Source organism: Melopsittacus undulatus, chromosome 9 (genome assembly GCF_012275295.1).
Source record: "Melopsittacus undulatus isolate bMelUnd1 chromosome 9, bMelUnd1.mat.Z, whole genome shotgun sequence".
Lineage (NCBI taxonomy): Eukaryota > Metazoa > Chordata > Aves > Psittaciformes > Psittaculidae > Melopsittacus > Melopsittacus undulatus.
The window spans coordinates 3,263,672-3,279,580 of NC_047535.1; the positions used below are offsets into that span (position 1 = coordinate 3,263,672).

The 15,909-nt window shown below is 43.4% G+C and overlaps 1 protein-coding gene across 1 annotated transcript in view; it reads right to left on the reverse strand.

Annotated features, from left to right (window-relative positions):
* The window catches only part of ALDH1A3 (aldehyde dehydrogenase 1 family member A3), a 33,022-nt gene that overhangs the window by 7,861 nt on the left and 9,252 nt on the right, over positions 1-15,909 (reverse strand). Inside the window, exons 4-9 of the mRNA XM_034066456.1 lie at positions 13,857-13,986; positions 12,186-12,247; positions 9,393-9,521; positions 6,925-7,038; positions 4,329-4,431; positions 3,473-3,657 (exon numbers count right to left, since the gene is read on the reverse strand). Of these exons, the coding sequence (XP_033922347.1) occupies positions 3,473-3,657; positions 4,329-4,431; positions 6,925-7,038; positions 9,393-9,521; positions 12,186-12,247; positions 13,857-13,986 (723 nt within the window). The remainder of the gene's footprint in view (positions 1-3,472; positions 3,658-4,328; positions 4,432-6,924; positions 7,039-9,392; positions 9,522-12,185; positions 12,248-13,856; positions 13,987-15,909) is intronic.

Here is a 15,909-nt window from a genome sequence, read left to right on the forward strand (position 1 = left end):
TCATGCTTTTAGACAATTATCAAAGCTTCAGGAGGGTGTTCTTGGGGTACTTCTGGTACACAGTGAACACAGAGAACAGCCCATCCCCTGCCACACAGATGTGTCCATTACATGTGCTGTGGACAGCTTGTACTAAGTGCTCATGTTCTCTCATGTGTTAAGATGCTACCCAAGAAAACACTTGGATGCTACTGCACAAGGAAATGTGTGACTCAGGTTGTCACATAGTATGTTTGGCAGGTGTCATACACATTGTCTATTTGCCTGGTTGCTTAGTTGCCAAATGTAAATAGTTTCAAATATCTGCAAGTGCTTTCCATCCTGGCATGTCTGTGATCCAGAGCAATCCAGTCCATCCACTTCACATCACAGAAAACAAAACAAGGATATTTATACAGCTGTAACTTGTTGTGAGGCAAACTATAGTTAGATGAAAAGACACTGGGGAAAGAAATCATTTGTAAAAATGACATGCAAGGGTGGAACTGTTTGTCATTGTAACTAGAGCTTGCAGGGCTTGTTTAAATTCTGTCCCCTACTCCACTATTATTTATGGTTCGAGTATTGACTTCTATTACAAACACATGATCTGGTGGGGCAAATCCTGCTATTTGTTCAACTGATTCAAAAGAGAAGAAGGTTTCCAAGCATCACAATGGTGAAAATCTGAGAACCCCCAAATCTTCGTATCTTGCTTCATTAAGTCAAGACTTCAGGGGCAAGATTTTCCTTTTCTAAGCCTAGCTCTTGTAATCCTATGGAATAATCACACAACCATCTGGTGAACACAGACTCTTTCTACGTACGTATTTTACTTTCATGCTTTAATCCTAAACTAGACAAACATCTACAGTCTAAGGAAAATATTCACCACCTTAAAATGCAAACAATCAATAGGCTTTGGGCTGAATAAGTACTGGTGAGGAACTGCCATGAGGCAGCCTTGGTGCTTGTTTTATTCCAGGACTTCCAGTCCCCAAATCCCAGCATTTGGGGTTCTAGAATAACAAAACTATTCCAATCTTGTTCTAATCTGATCCCTGTTCTAGTCCACCAGGATGATAGTCTCATCTAACGCAGTCTGCTGCTCACAGTTGTATAATGCCCTGGTTAACCACTTTGCCATCTGTGCAGAATTACTTCATTACTTCCTGTGATACAGCTCACAGGAATCCCGAGTTAAAAACCCCTTGGTCTGCATTTGAGGTTGGCACTCAAACAGTCCTGACCACCCCTCAGGTTCCTTGTGGTGTCCTCTGAATTGCAGCCAGGCAGCACAGTCAGACCCATGTGAGTTTTGGAGAAGGCTCATCAGAAGCATGCCTCATTTCTGCTTAAATTTAATACTGTTTAAATTTGACCTAATTTTGATCAGAGCAGTGCAGCTTATATCAGCATAACCTAATCCTGCAGCTGACACAGTCCTTTTCCCATACCCATGGCATGAGCATCCGTGCCAGTGCACAGTAATCCACATCAGGGAGCTGACCTGAGTAAAACCTTTCTTGCTCACTTCCAGAAAGGCTGGATTAGACCTGAATCAGCCAGTTCCCTAATCTAGTGTGTGACTGCAGTGCAGTATAGGAACAAACAGCTGCACACAGCACCATGTTTCTAAGCTCTTGCAGAACTGCAGAGGCTGTAAAAAGTGTAAAACACTTTCTGAACTCTCTGTAATTGCAGGTCCTGTTGTCTCGCTATGATCATTTGGAGCTGAGGTAGGACCAAAAAGATCAGGGGCTACAACCACAGTCAGCTTAAAGCTGGCTCCAGCTCCTTCCCATTGTTGGGTTCTAAACCAGTGATCATCCCAGAATGGGGTCTACACAGCAGCATGTGGCCATTTTTGTCATGCTATTATGCAAGTTCACCCTGACCCATACAGGAGAATGAAAGCAATGACCTGGATCTGAAGCAACTGAGGCCTGACAGGGAGAGATGAAGGAGAAGAAGATAACAGAATATTTTCCCTGGTGAGTCTTCCCTTATCCACCAGTTCGAGATAAAAACCCCTCACAGCAGAGCAGGTTACTTCAGGAACAGAGGAAAAATTTGATCTGGAAGCATCACATCTGAACAGTAACCTGTGGGCAGGTGTGAATCTCTGCTACTTTTAAGGCATTTTAAGCCCTTGTAACACTGCATCATTTCTCTCTTCTGCTTGAATTTGTGTGTGCTGCATCTTAAAGCATAGGCTGCAGACAGAGAGCAACCATAGCTGCAGAGGAAGTGGCGGTTACTTTGCACTGTCAGCCACATGAAAGCTTTGGGATTAACAGTTTCCTCCCACTCTCCTAACACTTTCCCACCTTGGGCTTGACAGCTGAGAGTACAGAAGCTCAGGCGTGTGTGAGCTCTCTCCTAAGTACAAGTGGAACAGGTAAGCCAGAACAAGGAAAGAGGACAGATGGGCCATGTTTAAAATCTGACAAGACACTGCTATTCCAATTTACTACCCTCAATTACAGCTCTGTATGCAAAGATTCTCCCTTAAGCAGAAAGAAGGTAAGAGCAGACATTGAAACAGTTTGAGAGTCAGATTATCTCTGCTGAAGCAAGTTCCAGCATGGCATTACTGCCCTAAAACTGCTGAGCACTTTGAAATCTCTTTCTAGGCAAGTTAAAGAATAGGTGTAGCCCCAACATGAACAGGGGCTGTACATTGTGTTATTCCACATGCATGATTCCACATGCATGAGGTTTTGCTACGCACGAAATGGGTCTAGATCCAGATAAGGAGAGGCAGATGTCCTCACAGCCATCCCTTCTCTGACGGGATAGCATCAAGGAAGAAAAACTCACAGTGCAGTACTAAGAAGAGGAGGTCTAAGCCACAGATTTCTGGGATTCCCCCTTTATTTTTAGTAGCAAAAAGTGGCCCTCTTAGAAGATCTGACCCAAGGATCATCTTCCTCCAGAGCTCTCCACCACAGCTCAGATTGCTTCAAAAGGAAAAAATGAGAGGAAGGCTCTGGAAGCATTGACAAGGCTGGCCATGACAGCAGCTTGGCATGGTTCTTCCTCCTAATTCAGCTGAAAATCCTCCAAAGGATCAGAAAAGGAGCAGAGGAAGAGAGGGAAAATGGGGACTCAGGAATCCCTGGGCTCTGACTACTTGTCATCACCAACAGAGCCAAGTAGTTGAATGGCCATTTCTGCAGCTGCACTCTTCTGTGCATTGCTTCTTGTTCCAATATGCTTTGTATTAATGTACCAGGGAGTCAGCCCCTTCCATAAAGCTGGATAAGAAGTGAATTAAATACATTTGTGTTTAAAAAAATTACAACAAAACATTTCAACAGTTGTGATTAATTGATATTTAAAATAGTGAGAAAAATAAAGCCACGATACATTACTCACCTCTCAGCACTTCTGCTGGGACCATGTTCATAAGGATAATGTTTACACAAGGAAAATGAAACGAAACCACAGCCAAACCCCAAACAACAACTGTTCTCAGGCACACAGTTACCTGGGGCCCCTGTTCAGTTCTGGCATCAAAGGGGTCTCCAACGAGTCGCTTCTTGGCATACTCCACGCTGCGCTTGACAAACTCAGGGTAGATCTGCTCCTCCACGAACACTCGAGAGGCGGCTGTGCAGCACTGCCCTTGGTTGAAGAACACGCCTTGATGGGCACATTCCACTGCCAAGTCCACTGCAACAGAGCCCAGGAGGGAAAAGTGTTAGCACATGCACAGTTCCAGTCTCTCAGTGCTTCCAGGCTCATGTTTTGCCTTTCTTTTGAAAGACTCCTTAAAACAATGCTGACAATGCTCTGCATCCATTTGAAGGCACTCACAAGGCCTCATGCTGCCCCCAAACCAGATCACTTATTTCACCCTCCTTCCTGCCTTTTGCCTCAAGACCTAGTTTGCCATAGCTCCTGATACTTTCTTCCACAAGGACTCACTGAGAGCAGTAACCAGCTCTTCCTTGCTGTGGGAATTCAGATGTGGATTCCTAGGTACTGTGCATTGGTCCCTGAAGACTAGTTTCAGTAGTGGTCATTTAAAAAGCAGAATTCCCTTCTCTTGTACAGCCAGCATGGACCAGGTCCTTGCAATGCTCAGTTAGCAGATGGCAAAAATACTTCTGGCTTTCAAGCAATAGTATAATTGATTCCTCATCTGCCATAGGAATGGTGCCTGTGCTGGGCAAGAGCTCCAGCAAAGAACTGCATCTTGCCCTTGGAGTGAGGTTTCTTCCAGTCTCTGGGGTGGATGCAGCGGCAAACACCAGCCCTGCTGGGTGCCAAAGGACACAGAGACACACAAAATGCTCCATGCTCATAGTGTCTTACAGCAAATAAACATAGCCAATACTTACAGTCTGCATCTGCACACACAATGCAGGGGTTTTTCCCTCCAAGCTCTAATGTCACCCTTTTGAGGTTGCTTTTAGAAGCAGCTTCCTTGATCAGTTTCCCAACCTGCAGCATTGAGACACAAAAAGGATGTGAGCTGTTCCCCTGAAAGTCTTAACTCAGTGTGTCAAGTGTGATGCTAACAAGGGTAAAATTGGTGGGATTTATCTGCCCACCCTCTCCTGAAGGGAAGGATTTACTCTGCTGCCAGAATGTAACCAAAGAAATGTCAAAGTAAAGGTTTCCCCCATCCCCCACCAGAAAAATTGTTTCATATCACATTTTCCCCAAAATCTGTGCTAGTTTTTTTAATACTGTTAACAACAAACCAGCAATTTCTCTTTCCATTTAAAAAACATGGAATTCCTCACAAGAGCAGCATAAATTAAGCATCAGGATCACTTAGCAATCTAATTTTGTTAGAAACAGTACTAGCTAAAACTATTTGGGACCTTCAGTTGTTAAGGCAGGTTATTTTTTGAAGTGTGACCTTATATTTTAATGTCCTCCCTCATTCTGTGACTGATTTTCTTGTATTTTACTTTTGCATGTGATAATCTTCACTTTATTTCTGCCTCAAAATTACTCTGGAGTGGAGCTGTGAGCAAGGAAAGCATGGGGCAGCTTCTGGCAGTTGTAGGTCTGCATTACCCATGTTTTGCTTTTGTATCTGGAGCAAGGCTCCTGAGCCTAGCAGGACAGATCACTTCTAGTCACTCAGCAGCCTAGTCCTGCAGGGAGCAGAAATAAGTGATGCATCATGCTGCAGATAGACATAGCTTCACCAGAGGCATTCCTACAAGCTAGCTGGCTGAAGAGGAGTAATGTTAACATACTAAGGGAAAGAAAGAAATCTAGATGGGAAACGTCTTGTGGAGTTTAAGCTCAGTGTTTCCAGGCTGGCCCTGAGCCCAAGCTGGGGCTTAAGAACCAAGTCAAAATATATTTTGAATTAGCTTCACTTCCTGGCTCAGAAACAGTAGCGTTGTGCTGCAAATACAGTGGAGATGCAGCTGAACTCACAGATGGGTGGAGGGGGAAGAAAACACTTTTACATTGCACATGCATTAGCAAAGAATCTGTCTCCCTCGGTGTTTCCTGCACACCCATGGATTAGGAAGAAAAGCACAATGTCTATAAGAGTTCTTTGCCTACAGGCTCCAGCAGCTGAGATTTTCCTCCTCCTCCTAATCCACTGGATACTCCCTTTTCATTAAAAACCCAAACAGATCCATGTGGGCTGGATGAGTCTATAAACTCTATTGTTTTCACACAGCCAGTGTCTCATCTGGGCTGAAAGTTTCTGATCTAGGCTTTGGAGAAAGCATGTAACTGGGTAAACTCCTAGATTAGACCAACTACCAAGACAGTAAAAGCTCATTGTGAGCTTTTACTTTACTGTGTTCATGTTTGTTTCCTTGATCCCTTTACAGAAACAGGGGCTTAACACACCTTCTCCTATGGGATAAGTGAAGCAATTAGCATATACTCAAAGCCACTAGATGGTACTGTTGTTAAACGCAGCAGCTTTTGAGTGTTTAGTTACTTTTACCGACCAAGAGTACCATTCAATGTAATTTGTCATCATTATACATTTAGATTACACTTTGCACTTAGGAGGATAGACATATGAATGGATGAATTCAATAACTGCTCACCCAAAATAATGTTTCTCAAAGAAATAACAGAAGAGACTGTATTTGCCTCAACTGCACCCACTGGTGTCAGTATTTCCATTCTTTGGACAGTACTACCTCTCTTCAGGGGGTGAGTATATGTTGCAAAGAAAATCTAGAGCAGCGAGTGGGAAAAAGTTCACATATCTAAGCAAGCTTTTGTTTGAGGATATTCTCTTTGCATGTCAGAGCTGTGCTCAATTCCAGGGACAAGGGCAAGCTATGTGGTCCTTTCCCCCATGTAGGACAGCTACAGGTGCCTGACAAAACAGAGGTGTCACTTCCAACCCTTCTCATAAGCAAAGCAGCTGGAGCTATTTACAGGAAGAAAGTGAATAGAAGGTGCTTTACCGTACAGGTCTCAAAAGCAGCTCAAATGTTAATCCCATCCACGTCAACAGAGGAAGCCTTGGGCACAGAGCCATGTTTTTATTTAAGTCCTAGTTCCTCAGATGTAACTGAAGCTGAGAAAGAATTGTTCAGGGCTCTGACTGACGTGTTTTCCATCTGCACATGCTTGCAGGGCAGGACTGGCAGGGAAACTTGCCCAGAGGCTCCATCAGGTCAATGACATGATGCTAAGACACTGCCAGCATCCCCTATAGACTCTTATGTCAGAACGTCTATTACTTACAGTTCTTACAGAAATGGGGTGGTTTGGCAAAACCCAGTTTAGAGACTGGAATTATCACTAGCACAAGGACCTCAATAAGACAAACCCCTAACACTTCTGAGAAATCCTGTCACATGGAATGTGATGGAAAATGGTGTTGGCTATACAGAAACCACTGACATTTCATTGGTCCAGTCTTACGTGGCTGACAGCTTTAGAAGAGAATGTAAAAAGGAACAGCAAGTGTTCTATGAGGAGTCCATCACCTACCTTTGTTGATCCAGTAAAAGCAATTTTATCAATGCTGTGATGGGTAGATATGGCAGCTCCAGCTGTGGGGCCGTAGCCTGGCACAATGTTCACCACACCTGGAGGGAAACCCACCTAAAACAGAGGTTAAATACAGCTCTGTAGAGAGATTATGGGCACTGTGGAGCTGACTCTGCACTCCAGAGAGTGCAGTTCAGTTCTGAGGAAGCTTGAATTAGTTGTACTGTGTTCCTTGTAATTAAGAATTGCAAGTTGCAGACGAGGAGCCCATACGAGATACATCCCTGTTTTCCAGACTTTCCAGTAACATGACTGCGTGCTACCAGCTGGAGTAGACGTGGGTAGAACTAACAGCCATGCTTAGGAAATGCCAAGTTTCAACAAAAATTCTTGGAGAAGTCCCAGTTTCAAGTCAAGAGTGAAATCTTCTGGCCAAACTTGGCCCCCAGCTACTGCTGTGCAGCTGGAGCCAAGGGATAACTGAATGAAAGTTTGTTTTGAACAAAGGTTGACATTTGTGGTTCTTCAGGGGCCAGAGGGATTAAGAAGTCAGTAAAACCTCACTAGATGATGGGGCTAATAAAACAGGAACACAAAAGCAGATGGTAACAGACGTATGCCAGTTTCCACCACATTTACAACCTAGATTAGGCAACCAGTAATTTTGCCAAAAGAGACAAATGGCAAAACTCTAGGTGAAATTCTAATGTGAGGAGAAGTGTGGGACTTACTGGTCTGGTTTTACTTCCTGACATAAGAGTTTCAAAGATTATGCGTGTCTAGGTCAGCCCTCCCCGACTCCTGATTGTGCAAGGTTGTTTTCCCTGCAATTTCTAACAATGGAATTGCAGGGTATTAAACATTCACTTCATTTACTGCGGCTTTTTAATGTCAAAACTCAATAAAAGCAATTGCTCCTTCCCAACACATGAAAAATGGAAGCAATTGCTCATGTTTGCTTCCTTTTTTCCACACTTTTTCTTCTCATAAATTGGCAGGGCAAGCAGGTTTCTACTATGGATGTGACAGTGATAGAAGTGAGTTGAACAGAGTTTGCATCTTGGCTAATGAGTTTTCAAGAAAGCACTGCATGTCAAACTGTGCAAGTAATGCTGTTTGGAGTCGGCAGCAAAGCCACAAGGAAGTAAAAAAACTGGTTCAGGGCACCCTGGACCAAAAGGTTTTTCCTGTTTTTTCAGCAAAAAAGAAAGGCAAAATGTTTTGGTTGGCCCAAAATGATTTCATTGAACCTAAGACCCAGCTTCTGCTTTTGTGTCAACATCTTCTGCATCCTTTTAATGAGGGGGAAAATATATATAAGAATGAACTTATTCTTCTGAAAAGCTACAAAGAATTGAGCTAATTTGGGGCGGAGAGAGGAGTATTTTCAAATAAACCAATTCTGCTCTAATTACTCTTCTGCCTCGAAGGACAAGTGTGAGGAACAGGCAGCTTAGAATTTCAGCTCAAAAAACCTGATTTCATCAGATTTGAATTGGGTTTTCTGGGGGAATGCTTGTGTTTGGGGGGCTGTATGTCAGTGGAAGAAGCAGTGGAGTGGCAGGGCTGACTAGAAGTCATGACAACTGCATTCTATGCTCCTTCATCTTGTGTAAGCTTCTTAAGTCATTTAACTGTAGGAGATACTTAACTGGTAGTATTTTTGCACTGCCTTTCCTGAAGAGCCCCAAGTGTCAGTTATTAACATATCCTGTATTGTCCCAGGTTAAGCTAAGAGCAGCCAAAGCCATTGGTATCATCTGACTGAGCCTAACAGACTTTTCCAACCAAGAGGCAAAAGTTTATCTACAACCCTTTTAGTTTTCCTCACTATTAGTTCTATATGTAGTTGTAGGAAGCTGAAGTACTGACCAGTGCTGGAAGTACCCTGCACCTCCCACCACCTCAGGATGGTTAATAGGTCTGAGGGCACCCGAGATCCTACCTGAGAAACCCTAAACCAACATTTTGGAATCCCAACCTATGGTCTTCCCTTTATGTCAGTATGGAGTTGGCTTTACAGGCCAGACATAGCTAACTTGTTCTATGAACTACAGAAATGATGAAGAACTGTTTCCCATGGCATTCTGTCTTGGTTGAATTATCCCACTTAAAAATGGTATAAACACAACCGTGCTGTCAAAACATACTCTTTATGTCCCATTGTCTAAGAAAACTGAGCTGTATTCTTTCCGTCGTTTGGGAGAGGGGAAGACAAGGCAGCGGAATAAAAGCACCAGTTTTTCTCTCTGCAATTTTCCTGAGAAAGGAGAAAAACCTGCAGGTTTTGTGATCTTTGCTACCTTCCAGCCAGTGGCAGTCACAAAAGCCTTTGTAAGAAAAGACTGAAGACACAGGTTGACTTGAACATCTTTAAAACCTAAAACCCTAAAGTTTCAAGTCAAAATACAGCTTTGCTTACAACCTTAAAAGCACAGCATCTAGACAGGATGTTCAGATTTCCTTACCTCCTTGATCAGCGAGCCAATGTACAACGAAGTGAGAGGAGTTTGTTCAGCTGGCTTAATAACCAAAGTGTTTCCACAGCACAGCGCCGGTGCCATCTTCCAAACCAGCATCAGCAACGGGAAGTTCCACTGCAAGAACACAGAGCCCGTGAGCTCAGCCTGGCACAGTCACCTACCCACATCCACACAGCATTTCCCCCACCTTCAAACAGCACAGGGAGAGAAGGAATCAACTGGGAGAACAGCCACAAAGAGAAGTGGCTGCTTACAAATCTGTTTGCTTGGACTACGAGGTATAACTTCCTTGATTTCCCCTTGAGATCCCAAATACTGTTGGCAGCCCTCAAGCTAATCCTGTAGGTTGGACAAAGCTCAGTGTGATGTGAGCTCATTCTTCACAGGAGTTTGAGCATACTTTACATAGGATTTTGGCTGTTCATGGGAATTGTGTTGGAAACAGTGTCCTGATGCATCACTTCTGCACAGTGTCCTTATGTGGGGAATTACAGGGTGCAACTGCTCATTGAAAAAAAAAACATTTTTCTGTGTTAGGTACTGGCTGAGTAGTTCAGAGTTAGACAATATCACTCAGTTTCAGGTTTATAACAAGGAAACTGCAGTGGGTTGTTCAGTTGTGGAAATCCAGGGGAGGTCTTATACTCCCTTCAAACCGTAAATTGCTCCTTTCCAATTAGTTTTCCTATTAAGAATTAGGAACCAGTCCACATGAGTTTCCTCTGTGTTAATCTCTTTCATGGTCGTATGTATTTGTAGACCTTGGAGCCTAAGCAAGAAGTGGAAAATTGAGCTCACACTAAATCTCAGAAAGGTCATTTGGCAGCAGAAATTATTTCTTCATTAAAAATAATTAATGCTGCTTTAGGGATGATGGAAGCAGGCCAACAGTAAGGGGACTTCTCTAGACTCAAGCCAAGGGCTTTCAGCTATCAACAAAGAAGCCAAATATGTTGGGAATCTACAAATTCACACTTACAAATAAATTAGCAGTGTAGCTTTTCAGAGATGAGCTCTGTTCTAACCCAGCAGCCCTGAGACAAAGCAGAATTTAGTCTAATTCTTCAAATCACCTCTCCCTCTTTCCCAGACCTGCTATTTCAGTGATCTCCAATGGCCACAGCCCATTTGTCTTTTTCTCCTAAGCCTTCTTGAAGGCCTGACTTTGCAGCTTGAGCCATCCACATCTAAACTTCTTCTCTATACTTCCAGAGCATGACATAACTCCATTAGGAGCTTTCTGTTGCAGCATGGCTGGTGAAAGTAACAGTGAAGGACTCCACTGCTGCCTCGTGACATCACCTAGGGATAAAAAGAACTTCCCTTGCTAAGAATATTGGTTTCAATAGAGTCAAGCCACAGGAAAAAAGGGAGGACTGGTAATTGGTGGAGGGAGACATATGCTGAGTAGTGACAGAATCTCTTTAAATCAAGTAGGAATATACAAACCCACAGACTGCTGGCGTTGGAGATCAAACTGCAGAAAGAATTGAAGGGGATTTGTTCTAAGTAAACTGAAGACAGATGTGGTTTTGTTGACCCCAATCATCCTTTTTACAAACACGCTGTTGAACTTGAGTCAAATTTGGTTCTGTACTTTCTATTGTATTTATGGTTGATGGAGGGGCAACCTGAAATACTAGAAGTCCTACTATGTCCCCCTAAAGTGACCTTCCAAAGCGTCCTACATGTCAGCTTTTAAAGAGATAGTTTCCAAAGCATTGCTGAGTACCAAAGGTGGCTGAGTGTGTCAGGCAGATACCTTTTTATTTGTGATCTATGCAAGGAACCTGATGGTTTGATCTGAAGTCTCAAATTCTAGTTGGTCACAATCAGTCACATTGCATGGTCAGCAGAAAAGCTGTGCAGAGATCATCAAACCAAGCAACTGACAGCTAGTACCAACTATCTCCCACTCTGCCTCATCCTCATGTTGCTAAATAGACTGCACCATCTTGTTACCAGGATATAAACTCAGATCTGCTGGAGGAAAAAGCAAAATTTCCCCAGATATCTTTGGGAACTGGTCCAGACCTGGTATTCCCAAGGTCCAGCAAATCCAACACCCCACATACATTTCTTTCAGTTTCTCTATAACCTTATCCCAAAGGTAAAAATGTTCCATGGACGCTTACTGATCCAAGTATCCAAACAGAGAATCTTGGCACATCACCATTTGCCTCATGACCTGTGGGATACCACATTCAAAGCATTTTACAACCAGGCAGGAACAAACTCTATCTCCTGTGTAGTTGTAAATCTGCCTGGATGTCTGTTGAAACAGCAATGCACACTAAAACCAGAGGTATTCCAAGAACTAGCCACACTGTCCTCTCAGCAGAGAATAAGACCTCAAGGAAAACTATCCAGTGAGATTTAATCACAGAAAGCTCAGAGAACAGTCAAGCATTATTAAGAATAGATATGATTTAAAACTATGCATCAGCACTAGGCAGCATAAAGCTGTCACACATACTGACATCCCAGCAGTGCAAGAGTCAGAGAGCTCTGACTGGCCTCTAGTGACTGGTGTCAGCCTTAGAGAGGAGCAGAGCATCTGATCAGGAGACCCACCCTTCCACTGCAGAGGACTTTGTGTTGCCAAGAGCAATTGGCATGAGGGTAAACCAAGAAACTACATCAGGCAACTGAGATGGGAGTTTCCTGCAGAACAGCTGTATTTAACTGGGAAGCAAATGGCTGCAGTATAAGATGGGGAATGCACGTGTAATACTTCCAGGTCTAAGAGAGATACAGGGCACCATCACTGCTACTTACTGGAGTTATAGCTCCACAGACACCCATTGGTTCATGCCTGGTAAAACAGACAAAATTGTCATCTGCAAGACAAAAGAATGAAAGACCAGTCAAAATCCTTGCTGCTACAGGAAGACTATAACACAACTACACACTAACAGGCTGGGGACAGAACTAAAACCATATTAGACAAAGAACCCTATATCCGTTTATCATAACTCATGTCTCTGGGACACCCCAGGTGGATGAAGATCTCTGAGAACAGGTCTTGTGTCAGCTGAAAAGCCAAATGCTGCTCATGGTCACAGTGGAGCCTTTAAAACCAGAGGTTCAATTCTTTCTGCAGACTCCCTGTGTTGAGGCTAAGGGGAGGATAACTCCCACACTGAAGAGCCAGCACAAATTTAATTGAGATTGTTCCCCAGTAGAAGAAGCAAAGCACTTGCCTCCCTGAGAGGGAGAGCTTTTAAACCCATTTTGTATAGGAATCATACTCAGTGTAACAGGAATTGCATTTCCAGTAAGAAATCACAAAGAGATGGAACTCTGGACTAGCGTAATACCATTCATCTTCAAATACTGCTATTCTTCTTTCAAAGGGAAAACAGGGAGGACTTTTTCCTTATAAATTCACTCTTGCTGAAAACCTGCTTTCATTGGGAAGATCTGACAGAAAACATGAACATTTCTAATTACAGTTTTTGGAAGTGATCTCAAATCAGGACAAATGAGCAATGTCCAGGCAAGCAAAGCTTCCCATCACTCTGAATGAGGGTGACAGATCTCAGTTTATATGACTGGCATTGCTCCCTTTGCTGCCTGCACAGACTGAAACTAGTCCAGCCCTTCAGAGCCCTTCCTCTGGTGACTAATTCTTGTCTGCAGTGCCTGTCCTTCGTCCAGCCTCAGTGATCACCCACATGCAGGAGCAAAACAGGCTGATTCTGAAAATACATGGGCATTCATTGTCTTAACTTGTTCTCCCCAAAACTGTATTTGAACTCATACAGCTGAGACACAGTGCTCTCTCTGTCCCTGCCGCAGCAGTGCAGTGGGACTGCTCCAGCTCTGCAGCCTAGGAAACATTCTGAGAGAAGTCTGAAGTGTCAGAAAACTGCAGAGGATCCCTCCAAGAGCTCAGGATTTGGCTCCTGAGAGAAGGCAACATCTCAGACCTTCTCTTTGATAACATTTAAGATAAAGCACAACATACTATCTCTAAACATCTGTAAGTGAGCACTGTCAAAGATGCAGGAGCATCAGTGAGGTGGGAGACACTGGTGGATTCAATCCTCTGCCACATCCATGTGCCATCTAGAACAGCACAAGCTCTGTTGCCTTTATACATTTCTTGCCAGAAACCTCCATCCTTACACTCTCCAGCATCTTAATTCATTTTAGTGACACCCAATGGGTAAAGTCCCCCATAACCTGTGGCTTTTTTCTTTAAACCAAAAAGGTTTCTCTGTTAAAAAGGCAACAAAAGAGCCCATCCATTGTTTTCCAGAGATATCCAGGCATTCCATTGTCCTGCCATTAGCTTAAATCTTGAAAGACATCTCCTTAAAATGCATCCTGAGATAGAAAGGAAATGCAGGCTATTTTTCACAAGCAGACCTTTCCATGCGCTTCCCTCCTACCCCTTGAGCCCGATCCCATCCCAGCTCTGAAGCTGGGTCTGAAGGAACTTACCCACTGGGATAGTTCTGCCCTGGATTTTATCAGCCCATCCAGCATAATATCGGAGTGTTTTTATACACCCTTCCAGGTCAATGAAATAAGCCTGCAGAAAGGGTTTGCCTGTGTCCATTGTTTCCAGGGTCTGAAAAAAACCAAATTGCATCAATGTTAAAGTGGGTTTTCTTAAAGTAAAAAGCAGTTTTAGAGGAACTCCTTCTCAATTTGATTTTGCCTTGTGCTGCAGACATGGGGCTTCTTTCCTTCTGCTTAGATTTAAGGAATGAACTTGTTGGTACAAGTGAGGTAGAAGGAGACTAGATCAAATAACCCTACTGCATGCACCAAGTGATTGCAACGAGAGCACATCCTCCAGAAACCCCCAGAAAGTGGCTGTCAATGGGATCCAGGGCTGTGATCTGGGGCACTGGTCAGAAATGATGTGTCATGACTTCACTGTAACTGACCCTCCAATGCAGATGATCTGGATTCCAGATGGTGTCACTGAAATCAGTCAGATCCACTTTTCTTTTACTTGCAAATCTATTTTTTTCTACTTGATAGCCCAAAAACCAACCTCTGAAAATATTCTTTTGTCCACAGGATGATAAACCCCACATTTTTAAAGGTCTGCTAAAGTAACCTTTGGGCTCAGATCTGGGCTGAGACTAAGGCAAGGCAGGAGTCACTTCACTAAAGCAGCACTGATGCTGGGCAGCTCTAAATGAAGTCCAGTCTGGGCCCATGTCCTTCTCACTGTTCTGGACATTAGCTCACTGAATGCTTTGTTCTCTACTCAGGTCATTAAATCGGGATATTGGTACAAATGGCCAGCACATCCATAAAGGAAGTACTATCCCTTGGTAGATTGAAACATCTTTGTTTACATATTAAGTCATACCCTGTCATCTTCCACAGGAATTAGGGTCAAAACAGACATTCCCCTTGGAATGACCAGGATTGTTATCCACTCTGGCTGTCTGCTAAACTGACTGATTTTTATAAGTCATTACTTAGCATGCAGCCAAAGCAGCTAGGGCTGGTTTTCTGCAGTAAAAACAACAATGCCAAACAAGCCCTCCCAGATCAGAAGGACACCAGAGAGCTTGAAATGAGTATCCTGGTTATGGAAAGAGGAGGGTCCTCTGGAGTCACATCAAAAAAGGGAGCAGAAAATTAACAGGGTATATTCACACACTTTTTTTTTTCCCTTCCCTTTTATTTGCTGTCCAGAACTGCCTTCAGACCTGGATGCTTTGGTTTTGTCCTGCTGAAACTGAAAGCTTTCATGTGGTTAAGAGGCATTGTGTTGGGGAGAGACACAGCTCAGAACAGTCACGCAAGTACAGACTCCTAAGAACATCCCATGTATATTAAGTCCTACTGACCTCAGTGGGACATTGGCTCAGGCACATACACATCTACCAGCACTGAATGGCACAAACGCCATTCCCCTGAAGATAAGCAGAGCCAAAGTGCAGTGTTGAACTAGTCAGTGCTGAGGTCCATGATCTTAGGCTTGGACAGACAATAGCTCCAAGCTGAAAGATGTTAGGATCTGTGGGTGGAATGTGTAAAGATTTATGAGGCCCATATCGTCTAAAGGTTTATACCAACTACAGCACATTTTAGCTCCAGTGTTGCTCCCTTTGTTCTGCACCAGAAGGATTCCTTCAGAGCAGGATGAGGAATCATTAGCCATAGTTCTTCAGCACCGGTCCAAATTAAAACAGCTTCAGGGCTATAATGCTATTTTCCTGAGCCAGTATTTAGTAGGGAAAGAAACAGTTCCCACTTACACACATTTTAAACTTTGGATGACATCCAGCAAGAGAAGGAGTCTCTTTCCAGCCCCCCATTTTAGGGGAAGCAATTTGCACAGGAATCAAACTGGCCTTGTACTTCTGTAATAAAGAAGGACCAGGTCATTTGTGGTGGTTTGGGGTTTTTTGTTTGGTTTGGGTTTATTTATTGGTTGTTCTGTTTGGGTTGGTTTGTTTTTAAGATAAGAGCTGGGAGACAGCTATGATCATTGATGCCTTAAACTGAAAAAGAATATGTTTATTGC